The following is a 26900-nucleotide window of genomic DNA, read 5'->3' as shown; positions in this document are numbered from 1 at the left end:
TTGAGTATCTCTAACACAGAAGTAGAGATTAAATCTTCTAAATGAAATCTGAGCGGCTTAGCAGTAGCTACTATATAGATATTAATTTACAGCTAAATCTTATGGGAATGAAGATTGTTGTTTAAAAAGTTCCTTTCTCTGTTTTGTTGTTTTGTTTGGTATGTGTTCTTTTCTGTGTTCTTTTTCAAGGGTAGAAGATTGAGACTAAATTAAATATAATACTTGTTTCCATAAAAATGTAGAAAATATGATATAAAAATCCATAAAAATATAGAAAAATAAGTATTAGAAGACAAAGACTTCAGTAGTTTGAAGAAGCAGATAATATCCATTGTATAGCTTGAATAACATTAAATAAATGGTTTATTTCTTATCTATTAGGTTAAAAGTAAAACAAAGAAAAAGAAAAAAACTAAGAATAAAAAGGTAAGACGCTGCATTGGCATTGTAACTGAGGGATATCTAATTGTGAATATCTGAAGCTTGATACATAAATTCACAGTTAAAACTTAAATTCACCCAGATGGTCATACAATACGAGTTATTCAAAACCTTGTTGAACATACATTTTTATACATCTGTATTTATATAGTAAATAATCGATTTAATCACCTGATAATTTCATTAATTTCTGCATCATACTGTCATTTTTAAAAATGGCTGTAGTCGGATTTTTCCTTGGATCACCAGCTCACAAATAATAACATGGTGACTTATTATTTAATTGCAAAAGCTTGGCCTTACCTTAGGCTTGTCCTGCTAGCTCTTATAACTTAAATTAACCCATATTTTTGTTAATCTACATTCTGCCATGTGGACTTTACCTCTCTCCCATTCTGTGTGTCTGACTCGTTCCATGTCTCCATGGCGTCTTTCACTTGCCTAGATTGATTCTCCTCTTCCTTTCTCTACCTAGAAATCCCACCTATACCTCCTGTCTAGATATTGATCATTCAGCTTTTTATTATAGCCGTCACAGCACATTTTCACAGTGTACACATAGACCACAAGAAATATTTTCTTTTTTTAAAAGCAGTTTCTTTTTTGTCACATCCCTACTGTATTCCAAAGTATTTTCTCAAAACTTTAAGAAATCTTAGAATACCCATTTCTTAGACTTTTGTCATCTGCAAAAAAGAGAAGTCACTGTATGGATCATAGATATCATTAAAACATCTCTGATTTTCTGGGCAAAGTAAAATAGAAATGGGATTGTTTTTTAGTGGGGCATGTGGCTGATATTTATGCCATGTAAACTTTGTGGTTAAAAAAAAAAAAAAATCCTAGTTTTTCTAATCTGGAACATACTCAAAATCTTGCTGTTTCTGTGTGTTATAAACTGACTAGTTTCTCTAACTACAACCTACTTACAACTTATATGTTAGTAGTTGCTGAGATGTATATAGACATTTTAATGACTAATGACACATAATGAAGCTTAATTTGTAAAATATTAAGATTAAGAGTAAAATAACATTTTAATCTGTGTAAAGTATCAGTGGCACTGTCATTATTATAACATTTACTCAGTAGCTATTATGAACATTAAAAAACATGAGTAATTTTAATAGTTCCTATACATCAGCATTCACTAGTGACAATACTAACTCTCAAGGTCATAACCCATAAGCTAGCATGTATCTAATGACTGCTTCTTTAACATTCTGGGGTATTACAATTTGGCTTTTTTAAAGAAATTTAGATATGTTTGAAAATGATAGTTTTATTAAGGTAAAATTTTGGCATTAGAAGACAAATTTATGCTATATTTTAATCTTAGTACTAAGTAATTTACAAATGCTAAAAATAAAAAATTAGGCTTGCAGTTATTTTCTATTTGTGTTACACAACCACTATTGCTATAGGTGCAACAGTGTATATACTTTTGTAGTATATACAGGAGGCCCTGAATAGCTGTCAGCCTTGTTATCTAATGAAGAATTCTCATGATAATGGTTATCATATAGAAGTTTGCTTGTTATACAAAGTAAAGACAAGGTCTCTAAGAAATTATAACTTCCTTTCTTTATTGTTTTGTTTTAAAACATATAGATCTAATAGTATAACAGTAGACTTAAAAAGTGCCTATCAGGAGTTATCTGAAAGGAAAGCAATCAGATTTTTCTTATCTCCCAGAAGAGTTAGAGTAAACAAAAGACTAGAAGAGTTTTTTGTTTTTGTTTTTCTTGGTTTATTTTTTTTCTTATGATGAAGCCAAAAGAAAGAAAATTGGCAGGCAGTGAATCCATCACTTTAAATTGGGTGGTCACTATACAGGAGAGAATTGTAGAGATTTATACTAAGAGGTTAAAGTGGATTGAAGTTTTCATGGGAAGAGCTCAATTGAATTTTTTGAAATAATCAACTATATTAGTTGTATTCAGTATGAACAACTAAAGGTTTTTTCATATCAGGTATTCAACTCAGAACCAAGATAGAAGTAATATTTCTAAATTGTAAAAAGAAATTGGTAGGAAAAATTGAGAAAACAGCCTTATACCTCTATAGAGGAAACTCAGAATTATAGATAGTAGAAGTCAGTACTCCTGATTAATCTTTTTAATTTAAGTTGTACTAATGTATATTAAGTGTGATTTATATGTAATCTCCAAATGTCAGTCTGACTTATTTTTTTTCCATGTAGTTTTTCAGAAATCCTTTTATTTAGTTGTGTAGAAATAATGGGTATTACAGACAGTCTTTCCCAACATTTCGTAATAGATACCAACCCATGTCAAGGACTCACCTCTGTTATCTCAATTGGTGATTTTCAAGATTATAAAATAAATTTAATGAGATGCAAACACTATTTTAAAAGGGAAATAGGATAAGTAGGAATTTTAAAACAACATTACATCACATACAGTGTTGTTATATAGTTCATAGAATTCACATTTCTGTCTTATAGTTGACTGATGATAGGTAAGTATGTATAGCATTATATGCAAAATGTAATCTTTTAGTTGTGAAAAGCTTGAGAGAAACACACCTAAATGCAATCTTATCACTTTGTTGAGCTAAAGTAGTTGATACAAATTACTAATTCTTGTGATGTTATCTTTTCAGGATAAGGACTCAGAAGAAGAACAAGGGTAAGTATTTACATTTTAACTATTTCTTAATATTTTTAAGTGATGTTTTATCACTAATACACAGATACATTTTTGGAAACGTCTAAGGAAAAATAGTTTTTTGTCTTAATAAATTGCTATTTTATTGCAGATTAGATTATTATTAAGTTGGAAAAATAAAGTCACCATTTTTTTCCTATGAGGCTTCTCAGTAGTCATGTAACACACTGACTCCTTCATTCACACATTGACTTGAATGCATACTAAAATAGTTTAAAATATACATAGACTAAAACTTTAATGGGTAGGTCATTTTATGTCCCCAGTGGACACATGTACATACTTTTCTTTGGTTGGGGTAAATGTATGAATTGTGATGATAATATAATATTGAAGTTGTGGAGATGTTTGCAAACCAGTCTCAAAATATTGCTTCTAAACAAAGTAATGATAATAGCTGTAATTTGAAAAATAAATCCTGTAGTCTCCTAATTCTTGAAAACATTGCTGTGAACAATTAAGTAGGTACTTTGAGCAAGTATGACCTCGTATATTGTAGTGTCCATTGTTAGTGTTCAAGAGAAAAGAATGGTGTGAGCACTGTCAAGACTTTTGACCATGAACCCTTAGAATTCAGAGTATCCCACAAGGCAGAAATAATAGTAATTTGAGAGGCAACAGCCCGTAAGGAAAGCACTGTACCATTGTGAATGGTCACATTGATTATGTCCCCACTGTAGCTCATACATGGTAGAAAAGGATGACCAGCTGGAAGCAGAACAAGTAGATGCCCACTCTCTCAGCACATACGTAAAAGCTGATGCAAGTGATGCGCAAGAAGATTCTGCACCTGAGGACAAGTTCTGTGGCCTGGACGAACTCCATATTCTGGATATGATAGAGCAGGTGAGCAGTGGAGAGGGCCCAGCCCTGCCTTCCTCCTTGGAGAAAGAATTGATGATTTTGTTTCCTCTAGACTCTTTAAACATTATGTCTTTTTGAAAATCCCAGCAGAAAAGCAACAAAAACAGGAAAAGGGGGAATTGCAAGACAAAGGAGATTACAAAAAAAGAAAAAAAAAAACCCATTGACACTACAAACTTCATATGTGCCCTCAAATCATTTCTTGACTACTGGGAAATGTTGATAAATGCATTTCTTGTTAAAAAAAAAAAAAAAAAAAGAAAAGAAAGAAAAAAATGGTTTCTGATTTGAGTATGAAGGAACAGAGAGAGGAGACAACTACAACACACTAAAAACTAGCGACTAGTATAAATCCACTAAATTAAATGTCATAAAAATAGATTTTAATAAATCTACTTCGATTTCTTTTTAAATTAAATTTAAATTTATATTAAATTCTAAAACCATATTAAATTTGGTTATAGAATTTTTTCTAGGTCCTTTTCTGGCAGTATTGACAGATTGAAATGCCACACCTATAAGTAAAAGAATATTAGTGCACAAAAGAACAATTATTCATACAAAAGAACAATTACTAATACAAAGTAGTTGAAGGATTAAACCATATTCACACACATATGCATACATACCATGTTTGAAGTTAGGGGTGAACTGCTCTATAGTTTAAAATGTGGATGCCTCAAATGGACAGAACTAGAAAAAAAACATCCTAAGTTTGTAACCCAAAACCAGAAAGACAAATACAATATATACTCACTCATAAGTGCATACCAGAAATAAAGCAAAAGATACTCAGCCTAAAATCTGTAACTGCAGAAAAGCTTGAACCCTCTTCCAGAAACAGATGAAAGCAGATGCAGAAATCCACAACTAACCAATGGGCCAAGCTTCTGGAGTATAATCTAATGGAGGGAGGAGTGATAATATGAACAAAGGAGTCAAGACCATGATGGAGAAACCCACAGAACCAGCTGACCCGAGCTAGTGAGAGATCACTGACTCAGGTCTGACAAATGGGGAACCTGCATAAGACTGAATTAGACAGTGGTGTGACTGGGACAATATATGATGCCACTGGCAGTGGGTTCAAGATCTAATACTAATGCACTAATTGACTTAGTGGAACCCATTCTATGTGGAAAGATAGCATGTCTAGCCTAGACACGGGTGTAGGCTTAGTTGACTTCCTAGGGGAAGATGGGAGAAGGCAGTGAGTGAAGGGAGCGGGAGGAGGGGAGGAAGGGAGAGCTGGGATTGAAATGTAAAAAAAAAAACCCATGGATGCTTCACAATCAGTTACTCATTGCCCAGAGGTCAAATTGATCTGAATAAATCCTTGACTACAGTATTAGAATATATATATATATATTAATTGAATTGACATAGCTTTGGGTATTACACTGGGATTTAAATATGGGGCCATTAATGTTAGTCCAGTAACCCAGAAGAACTCAAAATGAGAATACAGGAGAGAAGTTGAGCATTAAAATAACTTGGTGCACTACTGTAATTAAGAATGGCCACTTGTTACTGCCTGAGTAAGAATTTAGACTCTTCATTTACAATCTGCAAACAGGCATATGATTCCTATAAAAATAAGAGCATTACAAAACTGCAAGTAGCAAGCCTGAGTGTCACCAGTGGCCACAACTTACCGCTGTTTAATTATTTGAGTAAAGCACGAATGGGAATTGTTACAGATGGCAACTTTATATACAGGAGAAATCCTGTAAGTAGAAAATACTAGCAATTTTTTTTTTATAGGAAAAATAAGTATTCTTATTGCATTTGCTTAAGGGCTCATCTGGAAAGGAAAGTGCAGACTGCAAAGAAACTGAAAAGGAAAGGCTTGCTCATCAACACCAGCTTTATAAATTGCAGTATGAGTGTGAAGTGAGTACTTTCACCATTAAATCTAAGGGAATAAATATTTTGAAATGTTTATATTCAATGACATTGTTTTAAAGAACTCAGTGAAATGAACCTATATTCATTACTGGTAGGGGTACAAATTAATACAACCATGATGGAAATCAGTGTGTAAATTCCTCAAAGAATTAAAAATGGAACCACAATATAACCCATCCTTCTCACTCCTGGGTATATACTCAGAGAACTCTGAGTATACCCTACGAAGGAGATATTTGCATCCCCTGTGTTTCCTGCAGCTTTATTCACTATAGCAAAGAATTAAAGTCAGCCTTCTCTATCAGTAGATGAATGGATGGATAATGGACACTTGTGAGATGTTAGCTTCAGAAACATACATACTAAAATTGGAATGATACAGAGAAGATTAGCATGGCCCTTGTGCAAAGAAGACACAGAAATTCATCAAGCATTCTGTATTTTGTTCAGCTTTGATGTGTTAGTTTTTGTTTTCTTATTATATTTTATTATATCTTAGGAGCCTGTTTCCTAATGAAAGACAGAAAGGGGTGAATCCAGATGGGAGGGGATATGGAGAAGAACTGAGAGTAGTAGAGGGAGGGGAAGCCATAGTCAGGGTATATTATATGAGGAAAATATTTATTTCCAATAAAAGGGGAAAAGGGAAAATTTGATGTGTTTGTGTGGGAGTATGTATACATATATACGAATACTATATAACTAAAGGAAAATGGAAGTTTAAAAAGTCTGCAGGAAAATGGATGGCCATCTACGTATAGTATTAGTTAAGAACACGATCTGAGAAATCAAGTCCATGCTCATTCTCATATGTGGAACCTAATATATATGTGTGTGTGTGTGTGTGTGTGTGTGTATGTAAACAAACAAGTATGCATCTAGGTACTTTATAGTATAAAAAGAACAAGAAAGACTGAATAAGGGAATGAGGAAGGACTAAATAAACATAATGGATATGAGTTGTGAAAAAAAATGTAAAGTTTTTCTTTTACCATAGGTTTTTTTTATGGTAGATAAATGCATACAATATTTGATACTGAAAATGAAATATTTAATATGAAGCTTCATAGTTCCCGTTTTAATGACAATGCTAGTCGTATAGGAGAAGTTCATTAAGTTGTATGCACATAGGTTCTGGTTAATTTTGGTATGTAATGTTTTTATTTATTTGCAAGTATTTTTATAATGTTAAATTTAGAAAACTCAATGTGGATGTTTTTTTCAATTTTTTGGTGACTTGAAACTATTTTTCATTGAGCAGGATTACAAAAGACAACTGAAAACAGTGACATTTCGGTGGCAGGAAAATCAAATGCAAATTAAAAAGAAAGAAAAAATTATTGTATCTCTTAATCAGCAAGTGGCTATTGGAATCAATAAAGTGTCCAAGTAAGTACAAATTTTTGATAAAAATGAAAATTCTGAGTTTGCCTTTTTTAGTCTTAATCTTTCTGCAGCCACTAGGTGGCAGTGTGACTGTATAGTAGGAATTACAAGGCTGTATGTGCTTTCCTTTTTGAGAAGTCAGAATAAGAAGATAGAAATTTCAAATGGATGAGATATAGGAGTTCATTTGCTGTTTTCAAGGCCAAGATTTGTGGTGCTTATAAGACATACTCAGTCCCCTTTGCAGCTACAGTAAATGAAGTTTTTTTGTATTAATGCAAATAATTTCTAACATTTTATGATTTCCTCATTATTTGCTTAGATTACAGCGCCAAATCCATGCTAAAGATGATGAAATCAAAAACCTTAAAGATCAACTTTCCCTGAAAAGGTACAGCATTTCCTTTTGTTGGTACTCCCTCTCTGAAACTGCATTTTACTCAACATTTTAAGCAGTGGTAACCAATAATTTGTCATTCAGACTTTCTTTTCCACATAAGATTGAGTAATATCAACAGCTACATTGGGTCAGTCAGTGTAAACAGAAGAGGTGGAGGCAGATTGGAAGGTATGTTCATCATAACTGACTGGAGAAACTGAGAGCAATTCATTCAGCTGCATTGCAGCCTCACTGAAGTACACAACTATCACTGCTGTGTATTTCCAGAACATTTTTGGTACCCTTCAAATCGAACCATGTATGTTTTTAATGTTACCCTTCTTACTTCATTAGCTTCTGGTAAACACTAATTTACTTTGTCTTTTGGATTTGCATATTCTGAGCATCTCATAAAATGCAGTTATGTATATGGCTCTTGTAGCCAGCTCCTTTCATTTAATATACTGCTTTGAAATTCCTCCATGTTATAGCATGCTTATGTATTTGTTCCTTTTATAAATATGTATTGTTTAGATGTAGCATATTTTGTCTTCATCTGTTTAGTGTTCAATTGACTTGGTGTCCTCTGTCCCCCACCACCACACTTCTTATTAAGAAGCATTTACATATAGATGTTTTTGTGAATGTTTTTCTTTTTGAGTTTATCCCAGCAGTAAAATTGCAGGATTATCAGTAAGCTTTGCACCAATCCTTTTAAAGAATAATTAAGCTGTTTTACAAGTAGCAACTTTTTATAGTGTAGGCAAGTAATGGTGGGCCAGTTCTCATCTCTCTTTTTTCTCACCAAACTTCTTAGATTATCTGTAATTGTAAATATAGAGCTTAATATCTCTTTGGTTTATATTTGTATTTTTCCATGGACTTAAGTACATTCAATGATATTATGTGCTTATTAATTAATGTATCTTAAGTAAATTTTTATTCAGATTCTTGGCCTGTTTTAAAATTTGGAAATCTTTTTTACTGCTAAACATTGTAAGTTCTTTGTTTTAGTGCAAGTAGGTTTTTTGTTGTGTCTCACAAATGTTAGGGAAGTGCTCTAGCAATAAGTTGTCACTTTTGATCTACAGCTATTTTTGCCCATTCTATAAGTAGTTTTTCCTTTTGCCTGATATCCTTAAGTTATAACTTTTTAATTTTGATGGAATGAAACTTTCTTTTTATTTTAGGCAAATTTTATACAGAATTTAGTGATATAATAGTTAATACTTTTATTGAGGTAATTTTCTACTTAAATATTTGATATTTTTTTCTCCCTAGTAATCACTATCCTTAATGATAGATATTTGTCACATTTCCCCATCAAAAGTTTTTAAGTTTTTAAGCATTTGAGTGTATTTCTCTTGGCAAAACATTGAAAATGGTTTCTATAATGTTCCTTATTATAAAGTTATGCTTTCAGTTGCTCTTGGTAAAGGCAGAATTTAGTTTGCAGACTATGTAATTCTGAGATTTCAAGGTAGAAAGCTAAGAAGGGATGGGGGGGGCAAAGAAAGAATCTTCAGAGGTTCCACAGACTATATTAGTCTATATAGTCTGGTTCTCTTTTTATGATTCAAGCTATGGATTTAGTTCCATTCTAAGGTGTGAACTCCAAATACTGAAATAACTAGAAAGCTCTTTGATTGCAGTGACTTCCTTATTACAAAGATAAGGATTTACATGGCTGCTGTTATTGGCAGAAGAGTAGGCACTGTTAAAATAAAATTTATTAACAATAATATTTAGTATATAATGTCAAACATGGAATGTTTTATGTATATTTTCTGAATTATTTTTATAGCAATTTTTTTTTAAGGTGATAAGACTTCCTTCATTTTCACAAATGCAGAAGCTAAGTATAGAGAACTAAGCACCTCACTCACATGGTTCCTCCACTATTACACACTATTGACTGGGTACTTACTAACAGCAGACATGGATTTCTCCAAGGTCAGGGTGACACCCAGTTTGATATCTAATAAGGGCTTATTGACTCCCAGAAAGTCTTCCTCATGAGAAGGGCTATAGACCTGTCTCAAAGCATCATTTAAAATAAAGTATTATTTCTCAAAGTTCTATGTCCAAACCATTAGGCAAACTGATTGCCTTGTCCAAGATCCTCACTTAGGTGTTTGTTGTGTGAAAAACGTCCTGGGAAGATGCAACACCCGTATCTACTCATCCCAGATAGGGAATCCATGATAGACTAAGTACAGATAGGAATGTGAGTGAGGAGTTTCTTAGAGGCACAGAAATGTCTCAAAGACATCTGCATTACAAAGGCCCACCCCACAAATCTGGGAACCTGGATCACATGGCACAGCCTAAGGCAGCTCATCAGGTTGGATTATGACCTTTCCAGGTATCTCAGTTGGTCTAAACCTCTTCCAGGTACCTGATCTGGTCTGTTTTTGCAGCTTGGCTCTGCTCTTCTGATGGGGACTCTTAGCTTTTATTGCTTACTCAGGTCAGGAGGGGCCTAGTGAATCTGGCCAGTTTCAGGGACTTCCTAAATTTGTTTTGAGTTGTTTATACCTTAACTGTTTTAAGTGCTTTTCTGTAATGTTTAAATCTTGAAGGAAACTTACACAACAATAAAGTGTGGGTCAAGGAGAACTCAAACATTCAATGCATTTATTGTTTTTTTTTTTAAGGTTTTTATGTTTAGAAGTTACGGTGTAAGACTCATTTTAAGAGTAGAGATTCAGAATTTAGGTCATAGCCTCTGTACTGAGGACCTTAAAATTTCTGTACTTTTGGTAGTACACAGAAACTATAAGATTTAAACAATGTCTCCTCTTGTTTATATGCTATGTATACTTTTGCAAGGAAACATTTCTTATGATAATGAAGAAAGAGCTATCATTGTAATGTTGCTAATTTTTAATGATCATTCATTTCAGATCTCAATGGGAAATGGAGAAGCATAATCTTGAAAGCACAGTCAAAGCATATTTAAACAAACTGAATGCAGAAACCAATAGAGCCTTAACAGCTGAGGTAAAAGGAAAAGGGGAATGGAAGTGGGCTGGTAGTTTTTCTGTAGTATAGTTAAAGAGTTGAAAAAAAATTGGCTATGAATAAAGAGAAATAGGACATCTTAATGTCATTCAGAAAAATACAGCTTAAACTCATACCCTTTTGTTTTGCTGACATATCGTCTGGGAGTACTTGAGTATTTTTAATCTTACATTACTTTCATTCATTGACTCCAAGAAATCACAGTACTTACAGAGACTAATTCTCATAAAGCTATGTCATTAAGCCATACTTACAAGAAAAACATTTCACCACTACTGTAATACTACTTTCTCTGCTATGTCCCATACAAATCATACAAAAATATATATCATAAGCATCATAAGCCCCAACGTCAAAAGCCAACTTACTTTTCATAACCCTAGAAAGTTAGTTTATAATGCCATAGCTAGGTTCTCTCGGAAGAAATAAGATTTTGTGAGGCTGGGTGGTGGTGGCAGAGGCAGGCAGATCTATGCAAGTTTGAAGGCAGCCTGGTCTACAGAGCTAGTGCTAGGTCAGGCTCCAAAGCTACACAGAGAAACCTTGTCTCAAAAAACAAACAAAAAAATTGCATGTATGCATCTAATTTCTATTTATAGCTGATGAAACTTGCTTTATAGTAAGATTCATATTGTTTGAAGAACTTGCTGTCTTCAAAAAGCATTACAGACCTCACAGTTTGTCATTGGTAAACTCTGTTCCCAAGTAGAGTTCTTCGGTGGTAATCCAAACACACTGTGGAACAGTCCTTCAGCTTTACCCCCCACAAAGGAAAAGCTGGCCCTACCTTAGGCTTATATGTATTCTTTGTTCTTCAGAGCTTTTAATTAAAGGTTCCTATCTCCTTCTATTACTAATTTTAGTAAACACATCCTAATACTTTTTTTTTTTTTTACTGTCTGAGAGTATTCATTTTGGTAATTATTGAGTGATTAACAGCTAAAACTTAAGCTGAATGGTTGTACTCAGTAAAGATGTGGAAAGTCTTCCTGCTGTGGGAGAAATATTGGATCAGAAGGTTGGTATGGACCATGTCTACTGCCTTTTCTGTAGTCTGCTTACTGCTGTACTTTGTAGCCCTTCATCATGAACTTAAAAACAGCAGGATTTCTTTTGAGTATTTTCAAACTTCACTGCCTATTAGAATCAACTTAGTGATAACTTTAAAAATCCTAATGTTCTTGCTATCTCTATTATCAATTAATTTAGTATCTCTGGGACCAAAGGACCACTTTTTTAAGTTTCCAAGACTAGTTCAATATGTGGGGAAAAATTGAAATGTAATGTTCTTTGGTCCTTAAACTAACCTAGTAAGTTTGAATAAAATTAATTAAAATTGCAGAATCGCCTTGATGAGAAAGCATTTATGGTGCTTGTTGTCAGCGCCCTTCAGTGTCCTGAGAGAGAGTGAAAAACCACTTTTGAGTTTTCTTGTGATGACTACGAGGAGGAAGCTCACTTACAATTCCTTCAATTCCTTCCTGTTTCAAAAATCTGTAGGTGTACTTCTTGCAGTGTCGTAGAGATTTTGGCTTATTGCACCTCGAGCAAACAGAAAAGGAGTGCCTCAATCAGCTTGCCAGGGTGACTCACATGGCCGCAAGGTAACCTTCTCCTCTTCTTTCTTAATTCACTATGACCTCAGAGAGGGACTGACTTGAACTTTATGTTTGATGGATTTTACATATGTGCATCAGAGTCATTGGAGTAATTCCAAGCTCTCTGGTTATTTCTTTGTTCTTGATACAGTGTGTTGCATTTCTTGAATTATTGAGATGCATTGAATACAATGGCAGCTTCCTCCCCAATAAGACGCTTGCATGCAGGCCAGATGTGTACATGACAGATTCTAATTGGAAAGCTATTTTCTAATTATGCTTGGTTTTTAAGTATTTTTGTAATAAATATAGAAAAAAATGGTAATAATACCTAATGTTACATGTTAAATGGCAGTTATTGCTGTACTATGTTAATTTTCAGATATTGGAATGAGCTTTATGAACTTTTCCTTAAATTTATAATCTTACAGGGTATACCTTAAAATTTTAATGAGTTAATTATCTCTGAGAACAAAGCATTACTATTTTATAATAATCATTTTTAAAATTGTCATCATTCTTTAATACTGATATATATATAAAGCGTAGAAGGTACTGTTTTGAGTGATCAGACTGTCTTTGCTTGCCAGAAGGAGAGAGAGTATTGTATAAATTAGGATACTGTGAAGCTCCTTTCTGTCTGATCTTAGTGATGACATGTTTTGCTTTTGTAAATTGCTGGGCTTATGATGCAGATATGATGATGCTGCTATAGATAGTCTTTTTGGAAATCTCTTCTAGAGACAGTATGCATTAAAACTTTGTCCTGCCTTGACTATTTATAGGACATGCATCAATAACAGTTCCTATACAGGTGCATTTTTTGCACTTTATCAGAACAGATAAGCATTCTTTCTCACAGGAAAGTGTTGATTGGTTTTTGTAATTTTGTGTGTGTGTGTGTGTGTGTGTGTGTGTGTGTGTGTGTGTGTGTGTTTATAATTTGTCATCTCAGAAGCAATTTCATTTTCTAATTAACATTAGAGCTAGATAGATCACATCTGACTCTATAATACCAGGGATAGCATGAAGAAAATCCAAAACCTGCCTCCAAGATGGGATACAGTTCTTGCCTTATATACTAAGGAAGTTGCCCTGTTTGGATTTCTCTGCTTTCCTACAACATTGGAAATACATGGATCCAAAACAGTTTTATAGTGTCATTAAGCTAGGAAAGAAAAATGGTATTCTATAGATAGAAAGAAATTGTTTCTGAATGCATGTGTTAGTATCTCCCCTTAGAAAGTGTATGTATATTGCCGGTTTGTCTGTTTATTAATAACAAGCCTTTCTATGTATCTTTAACTTTTGAGGTAATTGCTAGTATTGGGGATTTTTTTTTTTTTTTTATGTTATTGAGATAAGTACTAGAAAACATTTTTGAAATTTCTGGAAACCTAAATGTTATCTACAAAGAAAGCTTCCTCTGTGTCTCCTTTTCTACATCAGCAACCTAGAATCACTTCAATTAAAGGCTGCTGTGGATAGCTGGAATGCCATTGTGGCAGATGTTAGAAACAAGATTGCATACCTCAGGGTAAGTGCTGTGGCATACTTAATTCACATTGGCAGACTTATGTGAGAGTACATACAGGAAGAACACTCACTAGAAGCAAATAGTTAAAAGCATTTTTTCATCGCAGTTACCAAAATTTATGCTCTCGGTTTGTAATTGCTTTCATATAATTAATGTTAGATATAAAGTATACACTCATGTGTGACTTTTTAGATCCTTATCTTAGGAAAAGGTAAACTCAAAAGTTGTTCCTTTACCTAGCTTTCCCAGAATTTCAAAGCCAAACAAAAATTAAGCTTTAAATTCTTACCAAAGAAAATTAAACGTGCTAACCAGCTATAGAATTAAGTGGAATCTCAAATAGATCTGAGTTCATTTCTAGTATTGACATTTTATATAGTTGTTCCATAATGCAGTCTTAATTACTGATTTAATTGAATTGTGAGAAAGCCAAACTAGTGACTATTTATGGACATGGTCCTCAAATCTTTATATCTAATGTTGATTTATTTTTTACAACAGTGCCACACCTGTAAATGTAGCAGTGGTACTCAGTTACAAAGAGCTGCTTCAAACACCGTGGACAGGTCCATGATGGTTTTATCTGTTTTTTTCCTGGGATCCTTGTTCCTCTCTCTTTAGTGGTACTTAAATTATTTTTAGGAGTCTTCAAAGTATTGGTCTCAAAAGCACTTTTCCTTGTTTCCTGTACTCATTTTATTCCAAGCCTATTTTGTATGGTAAAATCACTAAATGCTTTTTTATATATAAGATTTTGTTTTCTAGTTCTTATGTTTTTTTATTAAAATGAATCAAAAAAAAAAAAAAAACTCGGGACATTGCCAATAAAGTGTTGAAAATTGAAAGTTTCTCAGATTAGACTCCCTCCTCTCCTCTTTCCTCCCTTCCCTTCTTCTTTCTCCTCTCCCCTCCTGCTCTTATTTCCTTTCCTCTCCCTCTATCTTCTTTCTGTTCTCCTGCTCCCATATGCCAAGAGAACAGAACATTTATAGAACTGGAGCAAGCAAGAATTGTAGTTCTTTACATAAATAAAATTATTGATATCTAATTAACACTTTCTAAAATTTTCCTTTCACTTTTTAAAAATGAACATTGATAAAAATTCAGTTCTTTATTAAAATATATACATTTTCCTATTAGCCATGTGTTTGTTATAGGTATTAGACTGTTTTAAATTTTATACTCACTTTATATCAGTGGTTCCTATTTGGGAACTGGAAATACTGGAAACATTGAGGAGTTACCATAAGCAACTCAATTATGTCACTGTATTTTATCAATAAATTTCCATGAAAGCCTATAGAATTATTTTTATGTCATAAACTGTAATATTCTGTCAGTGGGTTGAGAACTACTAGTTTATGTTGAATTATTTAAATCAAGCACTGCTATATATTGTTTCTCTGAGTCAGTGGTGGTCTAAAATATGATTTTCTTCTGTCAGACACAGTACAATGAGCAAATCAATAAGGTGAAGCAAGGGTTTGCCTTGAGTACCTTGCCTCCAGTCCAGCTACCCCCACCACCACCAAGTCCTGAGATACTGGTAAGATTCCTGGCATCTTTGAAAGCTGATGTCTAAATTTTGATAAATATAAGGTGTAAAATACAGAATATATATTGTATGCTTGGTGTGTGCTAAAAAGAAATTATGTGCATGTTTTAAATGCCAGTTGCCACTGGTGGAAAATCCATGCTGGTACACTTTGACCGAGGCCAGTTTAGACTGGCCTTTACTCAAGCATTTGAAATCTGAAAGTGCTGTTTTTATCCTATAGAACTTAACTATGTATGAGAGATAATGTATGAATGCTGAGAATTCTCACTGCTCTTATGTTAGCACTATAAAACTAAAGCTTCCCAGCATAGTCCCTAGAAAGCTTACTAGAGAATCGGTCCCCTCCACTTCTACTTTATACTTTCTTTTAACTTTTCTGATCTACTGTGCCTTTGACAGCAAGCGCAGTTTCCACTTTGACCCCTGCTCCACTTATTTAGAGCCAATAGGTTTAACCAGATGTACCCAACTCTGTACTTTTGAGACTAGAGTGCATTAATCTGAGAAATACAAGGGTCCATGAACTTTTAGGTTATGTGGTGAAACTTTCATTTCTTATAGTCTGAGTATAGAAAGTAAAGAAAGGTGAGATACTAAGGGGCAGGTGGCTTTTAGTATTAGCATTCTTCTGTCAATTTATTTCTACTCACTATTAAGTAGAACAAGGACCACCTACCTATTTGCTAGAACATAACACAAGTGGTCTCTTGACTAATTCTCAATAGAGTCCTGTTTTCACCTAAAACTTCAACGATTGTACTCCATTACTGTACACATTACTGAGAGTGTTCTGATCTTCTAAACTCTCACTTAAATACCCATTAAACTCTTGTCAAATATTTTCAAATTCTTTCCATGACCAATTCCAAAGACCTAAAAACCACATGGTCAGATTTACTCATCAGAGAGATCCCACTAGTGAATTCTAGTGTTGTGTGTTTGTTTTATAGTCACTATGATGAAATATCTAACAAAGAAATTTAAGGGAGAAAGAATATCTTTTGGTCCAGTTTCAGAGGGAGTCCATCTGTTACAGCAGGAAGATTGTGGCACAGCAGAGAAGTTAACTTCATGATGTACTAGGAAACAGAAGAAGGGGAAAGCCTTATTGGTAATATGGCACTAATGATTCCCAAAAGGACCTCATTGCAGACTCAGTACTTACTCATGATTTTAAAATGTAATGAAAACCTAGAAGTTATATATGATTTTATGTATAGTTTTATGTATGTGTATTATATTCACATATAATTTGATTTTACATAATAAATATTTGTAAAAAAAAAAAAATTCAGGAAAATTGAAATCCAGCTTCAACACATCAGCAGCAAACAGTCTTTTTTTCTATCAATCTCCTTCTCACTAGAATATTATAAGGCAAATTCTAGGCTTCATTAATTTTACCCATTTATACTTCAACATATATCCTAAAACATAAGGAACTCTTACTGGATATATTCACAACATCATTATCTTAACCAAGAAAACTGTAATAGATATGTGTAGCATTAATATTTAATATCTTATATTTTCTTAATTGTTTCAAAATACCTTTTCTTACCCATAGGCACATGGTAGCTGTTCACTAGTGATTGAGAATCAAATGTCAACCTGTCTGTCCATAATAAAGTTCACCAGTAATTTTTCACTTTAAGACCATTACTTAGAGCTATGTTCATGTTCTTTTTTCACTTCAACAAATTATTATTGTGTTCCTGCTCTGTGATGATGTTAGACCTAGCACACTGTAGAAGTTCCCTAAGCCTGTTCCTCTCATACCCAAATAAATCAACAGAAGTTTCTCACCAACAATTGCCAAGACCCTTTTGAAAATATAAGCACACCCAAAAGGAACTCTGTGATGAATTATCCCTTGTTATGTATGAGCCCTACTTCATTTCTTTATTGTTTTTAAGGATGAAGATAGTCCGGATTCCATCAAGTGGTACCTTTTTTACAAATATATTTTCTGTGGATAATTTTAAGGATTTTTAAATGAAATTGCTGTGATATCTCTCAATATGTACAATATTTACTGAGACCTTTGAGATTTATACATATTATACCTTTGAAAGTCCTTTATTATCATACCTTTGAGGGTCTTATTAGATCTGAGGGTGAATCTTAAAGATCACTTCACCAACCCTCTTATTTTATAGTCTTAAGAATTTGGCATCCACAGTTACCCAACCAGGTACACAAAGAGTCATGATAAACTCTTCTCTTTCCTATTCATTGTTGTTCTTTCTGTTGTATCTCACTTTCCTTTGCTTTTTCAAATTCTCATAGATTTAAATAGTATTTTGAAACACATATTGCTTCTAATAAACTTTGTATCTGATTTATTTTCAAGTCAGTGTTTTTACCCCCATTTTCTTCTGACTTTAAAACATTGTCTGAAAATCAAAGCAAGCAAGCAAACAAACAACCAAACAAACCTCTCTCTATATATGCAGGGTTTTATGTGATTTTTGACATTTTCACCTTAGATACAGCAGTTCTTAGGAAGACCCCTTGTGAAGGAATCTTTCTTCAGACCCATACTTACTGTTCCTCAAATGCCTGCAGTTTGTCCTGGAGTTATCTCTGCAGCTGTACAGCCTAGACCACCCCTGGTAAGAGCCTTTCTTGGTGAAGTAATATTAACTTATCTTTTGAAGCTATAATGGGATTCCTAAATAAACTTAGGGGACTGAGGCAGATCGTGTTTGACTCCAATCACTGGTAGTTGTTGCTTACTTTGCATGGTGACACATAGAAGTTTCAGTAAATGTTGTCATTGTCTAATTGCCTTCATAACCTAATTAGTTGTCTAAAATTTTCTTATTGATACTAATTCACTTAATCATAAAATGCACACAAATGTTGTTGGTATCATAGCTCTTCTAGATGCATTATTGTACTTTCCAAACTGTCATTGTCTGTGATATTTTGAGCTTTTTAGAAAAGTGCTTCTGTTACTATTATCATCTTTATGTAGAATTAAAATTTTATCTTTGTTATTTTTGTAATTAAAAGGGTATATAGGATAGTTGGAAAATATAGATAATGGAGAATTATAGACTGTTTAATGTAAAGTCACCTTGTGGTTGAATCCCTGGGAAAAATCACCATTTGCAGATTACTGTGTAATTTACAGATGCTTTTGTGTGTTCATATGCATGCACCCATTAAAATTTCAATACTAAAGGATTCATACCATAATGCTATGCTATATATGCTATTTTTCAAAAAACTGAACATATTCTATGGGTATCTCTTATGCCCTGACATATACACCCATTTGTAAGAACTTGTTACATTTGCTAGAGGATGGTTTTCTTGTTTTGTTTTGTTTGTTTGTTTGTTTTAACTCAGTCCCTTGTTGATAACTTTAGGTAGTTTTCAGTTTTCTACTATTATTTCTTAAAAAATTCAACAATACATTCTGCATGTGTTTCTGTATGTGCTGGTAATTATAGGGCAAACACCCTGCTTTTAACGTAAATTGAAATAGGTAATAACAAGTTAGAAATACTGTGTTTGTTGAGAAAAAAGTTCAGAAAAGAGAATGTAGATGTCAGTATGACTCTTCATTCTGCTTTTCTTCTGAGGCACCCAAGTGTTTGTTGGCATGTGAAGCTGATAGTTATGACTCTGCCCTTTACAGATGCCTGGTATAACCTGGGCTATGCCAACGCCTATAGGTGATACTGTGTCACCCAGTGCAAGTCTGTGCAGTGAACCTCTTATGATAAACTGGGAGAGGATTACAGACAGACTGAAAATGGCTTTTCCACAACAGACAAGGTACTTTAATTTTGTTTTAATGTCTTTTACAGTTTCTGTAGCCTCAATTGTAGAAACGAAACATTTCACACACATCCACAAGTACAACTATTTCTTTTCTGTGGTCTTAGTAAAATAAAATTACTAAGAAGGCATAGTATTCAACAGAAATGCTAAGTATACATTTTACTTTTTATTATTTCTTAAGGTGTGAGAAGATAAGTGTTTAAATTTATGTTTGATCATTTCCTGGAAGTACTAGTTGTAAACTTACCTAATTTGAATGCCTCCAGCTATAATAATTACCTTAATAACAGGTCACCAAAGTAAATTTTCAGTTAATTTGCTGAGCCCAACATCATCAGGCTTCAGTTTATTTTTTTTTTTTTTTTTTTTTTTTTGAGCCCAACATCATCAGGCTTCAGTTTATTTATTTTTTATTGAGATTCTTTTTTTTTTAATTTATTATTTTACATGTCGATCCCAGTTCCCTCCCTTTTCTCCCTCCCTTCCCCCTTCCTCTCTCCCTCCCTCCCTCACTTTTACCCTCTCTGCCCTCTCACATGCACCTAACCACCCTCCCCTTCCATCCCCCCACCCCAATTCCATATGTAGGGCAATGCCATCCAGTTGGGGTCATGTAGATCTGACAAGTCATTTGAAGGGCTTCTCTCCTGTCTCTAGGTTAAGGCAGTTATCCCTCCATGGGGGTTGTGTTCACAAGGTCCTTTTGTGCACTAGGAATACATCCTGGTTCCACTGTCTGAGGTCCCTTAGACTGCTCAGTCCTTCTGGCTGAGACCCATATTCAGTGGGGGGGGGGGGGGGCCTGAGTCAGTCCCATGCTGGCTTCCCAGCTATTAGTCTGGGGGCCCATTAGCTCCTCCTTGTTCAAGTAAGCTGTCTCTATGTGTTTCTGCATCCTAGTCTTGTCCTCTCCATCTGCATCTGGGTTCTAGCTTGATTCAGTGTTTATGTATGGGTATTTGCTCCTGTTTCCAAATGGTATTAGATGAGGGCTCCATGGATAAGTTAGTTGTTGATCTCATTATCCGGGAAGGGCATTTATGGTAGCCTTTCCACTGTTGCTCAAGTTGTTAGTTGGGAGCAGTCTTGTAGGTCTCTAGATATTTCTTTGGGTTCAATTTTCTTTTCAAACCAATATTGGCTCCCTCTTTTATGTTTTCTCTCTCTCCCTCTCTCTCTCTCTCTCTCTCTCTCCCTCCCCCCCCCCGTCTTCTATTCCTACCTAGTCTAAATCTTCCTAGTCACACGTGTTTTCCTCTCCTCCCACTCTCTTTATCCTACTACTCTCTCCATTCGCTGCCCCCCCCCCACTCCCCCTGTGGTCTGGGAGACTTGTCCCTTCCCGCTTCTATGAGGGACTGTGTATGAATCTCTTAGAATACACCTTGTATCCTAGTTCCTCTGGTGGTGTGAATTATAATCTGGTGATCCTTTGCTCTAGGTCTAAAATCCATATATGAGTGAGTACATACTATGTTCCTCTTTTTGTGACTGGGTTACCTCATTCAGGATGGTTTCTTCAAGTGCCATCCACTTGCCTGCGAATTTCAAGATACCATTATTTTTTTTATGCAGAGTAGTATTCCATTGTGCAGATGTGCTACATCTTCATTATCCATTCTTCAATTGAGGGGCATCTAGGTTGCTTCCAGGTTCTTGCTATTACAAATAATGCTGCTATGAACATAGTTGAACAGATGTCTTTGTTGCATGGATGTGGATCATTTGGGTATATGCCTAAGAGGGGGATTGCCGGGTCCTGTGGTAAACTAATTCCCATTTTCCTGAGGAACCGCCATACTGATCTCCAAAATGGCTGTATGAGTTTGCACTCCCACCAGCAGTGGAGGAGTATTCCTCTTTCTCCACATCCTCTCCAGCATGGGTCGTCATTGGTGTTTCTAATTTTAGCCATTCTGGCAGGAGTAAGATGGTATCTCAAAGTTGTTTTGATTTGCATTTCTCTGATAGCTAAGGATGTTGAGCACTTTCTTAAGTGTCTTTCAGCCTTTTTGATTTCCTCTATTGAGAATTCTTTCTTCAGTTCTGTACCCCATTTTTTCATAGGGTTATTTGGTGTTTTGTTGACTGGTTTCTTGAGTTCTTTGTATATTTTGGAGATCAGCCCTTTGTCGGATATAGGATTGGTGAAAATCTTTTCCCATTCTGTGGGCTGCCGTTTGGTCTTGTCCACTGTGTCTTTTGCCTTATAGAAGCTTCTAAGTTTGAAGAGGTCCCATTTACTAATTGTTGCTCTCAGTGTCTGTGCTCCTGGAGTTATGTTCAGGAAGCAGTCTCCTATACCAGTTTGTTCAAGGGTACCTCCTACTTTCTCTTCTAAGAGGTTCAATGTGGCTAGATTGATGTTGGGGTCTTTGATCCAGTTGGACTTGAGTTTTGGTGACAGACATGATTCTATCTGCAGTCTTCTACACACCCTCATCCAATTGTGCCAGCACCATTTGTTGAAGATGCTGTCCTCGCCCCATTGTATAATTTTGTCGAAAATCGGGTGTTCAGAGATTCTTGTGATTTATTTGTGATTGGACACAGTTCAATACAATTACAGTTTTTCTGGCTTTCATTGTGTGACTTTAGCAGAAGAAAAGTTAATTCTATAATTTCTGCTCTTGCATATGTAGAAATAAGTCTAGTTTTCCTTTGTATTTTCATTTGTAAGCATTATATCTTGTTATCAAATTAGATTACACTTTTAATAACTTTCATAATTATAAGTAAAGTTAAATAGTGATAATTATAAAATGAATAAATCATGAACCAAAGGAAAGGAAAATATCTTCTTTTCCTATCATAAGTACAGATGGCAGTAGAGGATTAAAAAAGGGAAATACTGATTAAAATAATTACAAGTTCATTATTTTTCATGTAATAAAAATATATTTTGCTTGCTTTACTGTTCTATTTAATCTCTATTTTGTTCTCTTTGAGTTTTATGAAAGTAAAACATTTAAATGTTTCAAAGATGAGTAAACAATAACAAGAGTTATTATAAAATAGTTAAATATCACTTAAAGACACAATTAGCAGTTTGCTTTTTGGCTTCATTTAAATGCATATGACATTTTTAGACTCAAGACTAGAGTTGAGTTTAGATGCTGTCACATGAATAGTATTTTCTATGTCAACTATCAGGGCACATCCTCAGAGCAGTGGGGAAAACCAACCTTTTCTGTTCTTATTCTCTTCTAGGAAGGAACTTACAGATTTCTTACAACAACTGAAGGATTCTCATGGGAAATCTGTGTCTCGACTTACATTTGATGAAATTGTTTACAAGATTTCTCAAATGATTGAGCCCAAGAAATCTGAGGTAAAACAAACAAAAAAATAAAAAATAACAAGAAATTTTAATTTTCTATTCTCATTTCTGTAATAATGACATAACATGTTTAGAGAGTTGAGAATCAATAACTTAAGTCATAGGACATCATTAATTAGCACTAAATACTTTCACAAAAGTTTTAGGTGAGACTGGAATAAAACTGATCCTCTTTCAGTTTCCTAAAGGCTGCTTTAAGTGATCTGAATGCAAGGAAGGGTTTTTTTTTTTTTTTTTTTTTTTTCTAATTTTCTGCAAAGATCTATTTTATTTAATCTAACACTACGTAGCTCTAACAAATGTTGGCAATGTTTTATTTCCAGATTCATCATGAATATTTTTTATCCTTTTGGTGATTTTTGCTACAATGTATTTTATTCAATTTTATCAGTTAATACTGTTTTAGGGTTATCTTTAAAAATAAATACTGTTTTTAGAGTGAAGGAAAATCTGCAGCAGATGGTAAGAGTGCATCACCCAGCCACAGTTCATCACAACCTAATGCTCCCCAGACCCCCAAATCATCACAAGGTTCTACCACATGGGAAGGAGACAAAGATTTGGTGAGAAAGAAGTTGTTGACTTTAAACACATTTAGATCTGAGAGGAAAAAATAGCCTAAATTTATCATGTCTATTTTTCTCTAGGATAATGAAGAGGAAGAAGAGGAGCCCTGTGTGATCTGTCATGAGAATTTGTCTCCAGAAAACCTTTCAGTTTTGCCTTGTGCTCACAAATTCCACTCTCAGGTAAATGTTTAAGTTTGTCTGTTAACATTTTACCATTAGTAAGCTAAGCAAGCCTGCTGCCTTATTTAAAAGGTACATCAGCATTCAGTGCCATTTCACAGTCCCACTGGGCATAACTACACTTCACTGTATGGGTGACACACTGAAAAATTTACATCTTTCACTGTATGCAGTCATGGTTGTACTACTGTTTTCAGAAGGACAGCCTGGAAATTTAAACAATACACAGTATATTGTTCCCTTGAACAAAACTAGGAGACATGTCAGTTGACACAGCAATTGAGTGACAGGACTAACAAAGAAGTGCCACTTTACCCCAACTTGCTGTAAATTCTACAGTGTCTATTGTCCATATGTAACAATGACCACCTCACTTTAAAGCAGAAGACTTGTCTTAGTAATCTCTATAACCTCTTGTGTTTATGTTTGAAGATTCTGAGGCTTGAGTATTAATGTTAGAAAAATGTGAGGCTGGCTGTCTTTTGTGTTCTTGGTATCTAAATGGATTAATACCTGGTGCTGCTGCTGCTGTATAACTGTTACTGCTGTACAATGTATGGTCCAAATCCTCTGGAGAAAAATGTGATTTAACAAAAGAAAAGATAATCTTAGGCAGAAAGTGTTTTTCTTGGAGAAGTGAACAATTGCCTGGTTTTTCAAACCATGTTTCAGTGATACAATATGTGCTGTCTGATACAAAATTATGGCTGTTGTCTGCTTCTACCTAAAGAGTTTTAAAAATGGCTAATCCCAAAAGGTTGATGACAGTTTGCCACGCCAATTTCCCATTTGAAATTTTAATATGTGATGATTTTAAAATAATAATGTTTGTCAAAACTTACTTGCCATTGCCCAGTGATCAAGAAGTGCATAATTCATTCAGTTTATTCTTTAGGATTAGTTATTAGGTCTAAAATATAGTCTCTAACCCTTCTATTGGATTTGACTCTCCATTATTCAAACATCAAAAATGTGTGGTTTTAGAGTACATAATTCATTCAGTTTATTCTTTAGGGTTAGTTACTAGGCCTCAAATATAGTCCCTATATTTAACCCTGCTATCGGATTTGACTCTCCATTATTCAAACATCAAAAATATGTGGTTTTAGAGTCGATACTTAGCAAAGCTTAAATACTTCATAGTTCAAGAATATTACATTTTCACTGTAGAAAACAATATGGAGAGAGTATTCATCTGGGGGTTTCAGCTTTAGAGCCCTACGAAGGTATTGATAACTTTCATTCACCTGTTTTTATTTGTTTAATCAGTTGTAAGTGAAAAGAATTTACAAATAATATCAATCAAAGAGAGAATATAGCAAGTTTCTGTAGTATCCTTGTAAGGAAGAAGTAGTCATTTTTTAAAAATAAGGTGAGACCAAATTTTGAGTCAGTTAGGTTGGCTTAACGATACTCTGCAGTTGCCAGTTATATTACTTAGCAAATTAGAGAGGTGCCATAGTTGTAGCAGATGGCTTGACTTTCAGATCCACCATAAGACATGTTGGTTGGTAACTATGATGTATAGAGTGGTAGCTGCCTCAGCTAGGCTAAACTTGAAACTCTGACTTGAATCGTTTTGCTCCTTAGTGCATTAGACCATGGTTGATGCAACAGGGGACATGCCCCACCTGCAGACTCCATGTTTTGCTACCAGAAGAATTCCCTGGCCACCCCAACGGGCAGTTACCCAAGATCTGATACAAGGCAGGTAGCTATACCTAAGTCAGTTTTAGATATTGGAATTTAGTTCTGCTTTTTAATGAGCTAATTGCTTGAATAGTACTATGCAGCTGTATGCTCTTTGGTGTCATGCTAATAGACCTAGACCAGCTAATCACACCAGAGCTGAGCTAGAGGTCAAGACAGATCTAAAGCACATATGAATTACATGGAAGGGACTTAAAGAAGGTGGGATTTGATAGTTGCATTTTATTGCTCTTCATAACATTTTCCATCTGTAAACATAAGACCTGTGAACATGACTATTAGTATATTTCTTAGAATTTCCTGTCTTTTTTCTTCTTACTCTGTTCTTTACTTTCTTTTTACATTTAGGATAAAAAGTAGGAAAAATCTGTAGATTTTAGTTTTCTTTAAACTTTAAAGGCTTGGTGTTGAAATGTAACTATTATAAGTTATATTTCTATCTCCGCTGTTCTCTTCTGTCTTCTGAAATAACTACCATTGATGAGATTATGGACTCTTTGACACTGGTGACCATGCAGTGGTTTATAATAGCCTGTGACATATGATTGTTTTAGACATTGCACAACCAGTTTGTCAACTTGTTGGTTCCATGATATCTCCACAATAATTATAGAAACTACAACTAAGATTTGTCTTTCCTTCAAGAGCTAGTTCTTAAAAGTCAGACCACAAGACACCTATATTTCCAATAGTTAGCACCATAAATACAGAATGAAATTAGAATTAGAAATCAAGATGTAGTAGAGGAGGCAGATATGCAAATTAAGTCATTTGCTGAGATGACTAATTGATATCTTACACTGTAATCATATTCCTTGGCTCTTAATCATTCATTTGGGGGAGATAATTTTTCCTGCTTTAAAAATGTCTACTTTCATGTAATTGTTCTGGGAAAGAGCAGAAGCCATTTTTATACATACTTGCTGCTGCTTGTGACCAAGTGGATACCCACTAGACCAATTGCCTATCTAAAGCTTGTCACTGAGAGTTTTAATTCTTAGACAACAAAGCCTATTTTAAAAATAGTTTAAATGCTGTAAGTGGTGTACATGCCTGTACTTTCAAACTTAAAGTAATCTATAGTTATCTTGTGACATATGTATCCTTGGTTCATATTTACAGTCTCAATTTCATTAATTTTTAGAGGAAAGGTTTGACTCAGCAATTTTTTTATGTGTGTATTTTAGTGTAAATGTGTTCTGAAGTTACTGTGAATCTCTACTTAAAAATTCTATGCCTGTAATTGTATGCTAAACTTCTTTTTCTATTTTGAAAATAAACTGAAAATGTGAAGAAAAATATTTTTAAAATGTCAACATATGAGTGGGTGAGATGATTCAGCAGGTAAAGGTGATTGTTACAAAGCCTGACGACCTGGGTTCTAATCCTGGGACGAGCATGGTGAAAGGAAAAAACTACCAATCCTGCAAACTGTCCTGGGACTTCCACATACACACAATACACTGAGATGCACGAAAGAGGGAGGAAAGATGGAAGGAAAATATTTTTAAATATGTCGTTTGTTTTATACATAAAGTTCTAACATTGTGTTGGAGTTGCAGAATCTAGAACTTATGAGACATTCAATCATCTCATTGCAGTTATGTAGCAAACTACCTTATAAGATAGTTCATGCTTACAGTTTCTTTCATGTTTATAATTGTAATTTCATTTTTATGCAGAAAATAAAAGTATTATTGAGTTGAACAACTATTTTTCTATGTATTCATCTTCAATATATCCAAAAATACATTATCTATTTCAAATGTCAGTTTTGGTTGAGTTGTACTTATTTTTTGGTTTTTTGTTTGTTTATTTGTTTTGTTTTGGGGGAATAATAGGAAAATATCTAAGGTGTTAGTCATCTCTTCCTGTGAAATGCCAAGAAATGTCTTGGAGTCTTAAAATACAGAAGCTTGAG

At 34.2% G+C, this 26900-nt stretch overlaps 1 protein-coding gene and 1 non-coding gene across 8 annotated transcripts in view; both read left to right on the top strand.

Annotated features, from left to right (window-relative positions):
• Nucleotides 1–26692, top strand: part of Dzip3 (DAZ interacting zinc finger protein 3) — a 728188-nt gene extending 701496 nt beyond the window's left edge. For 6 of the 7 annotated variants that reach the window (XM_051191572.1, XM_051191570.1, XM_051191576.1 and 3 more), the window contains 16 exons: nucleotides 382–426; nucleotides 3067–3092; nucleotides 3812–3977; nucleotides 5793–5888; nucleotides 7165–7292; nucleotides 7612–7680; nucleotides 10575–10671; nucleotides 12193–12296; nucleotides 13740–13827; nucleotides 15272–15373; nucleotides 17875–18000; nucleotides 19035–19174; nucleotides 22391–22511; nucleotides 22958–23083; nucleotides 23168–23269; nucleotides 24860–26692. In XM_051191572.1, coding sequence (XP_051047529.1) covers nucleotides 382–426; nucleotides 3067–3092; nucleotides 3812–3977; nucleotides 5793–5888; nucleotides 7165–7292; nucleotides 7612–7680; nucleotides 10575–10671; nucleotides 12193–12296; nucleotides 13740–13827; nucleotides 15272–15373; nucleotides 17875–18000; nucleotides 19035–19174; nucleotides 22391–22511; nucleotides 22958–23083; nucleotides 23168–23269; nucleotides 24860–24970 — 1647 coding nt within the window. In that variant the 3' untranslated portion in view covers nucleotides 24971–26692. The remainder of the gene's footprint in view (nucleotides 1–381; nucleotides 427–3066; nucleotides 3093–3811; nucleotides 3978–5792; nucleotides 5889–7164; nucleotides 7293–7611; nucleotides 7681–10574; nucleotides 10672–12192; nucleotides 12297–13739; nucleotides 13828–15271; nucleotides 15374–17874; nucleotides 18001–19034; nucleotides 19175–22390; nucleotides 22512–22957; nucleotides 23084–23167; nucleotides 23270–24859) is intronic. The other variant, XM_051191573.1, reaches the window with a different exon arrangement.
• On the top strand, nucleotides 6242–6348 carry LOC127227279 (U6 spliceosomal RNA). Its single transcript, XR_007834965.1, has one exon. It is a non-coding gene; the product is annotated as a U6 spliceosomal RNA (small nuclear RNA).
• Nucleotides 26693–26900: the final 208 nt, after the last annotated feature.

This window comes from Phodopus roborovskii, unplaced genomic scaffold (assembly GCF_943737965.1).
Source record: "Phodopus roborovskii unplaced genomic scaffold, PHOROB, whole genome shotgun sequence".
Taxonomy (NCBI): Eukaryota; Metazoa; Chordata; class Mammalia; order Rodentia; family Cricetidae; genus Phodopus; species Phodopus roborovskii.
Note: the sequence above shows the minus strand (reverse complement) of the source record. Positions and strands in the feature narration are given on the sequence as shown.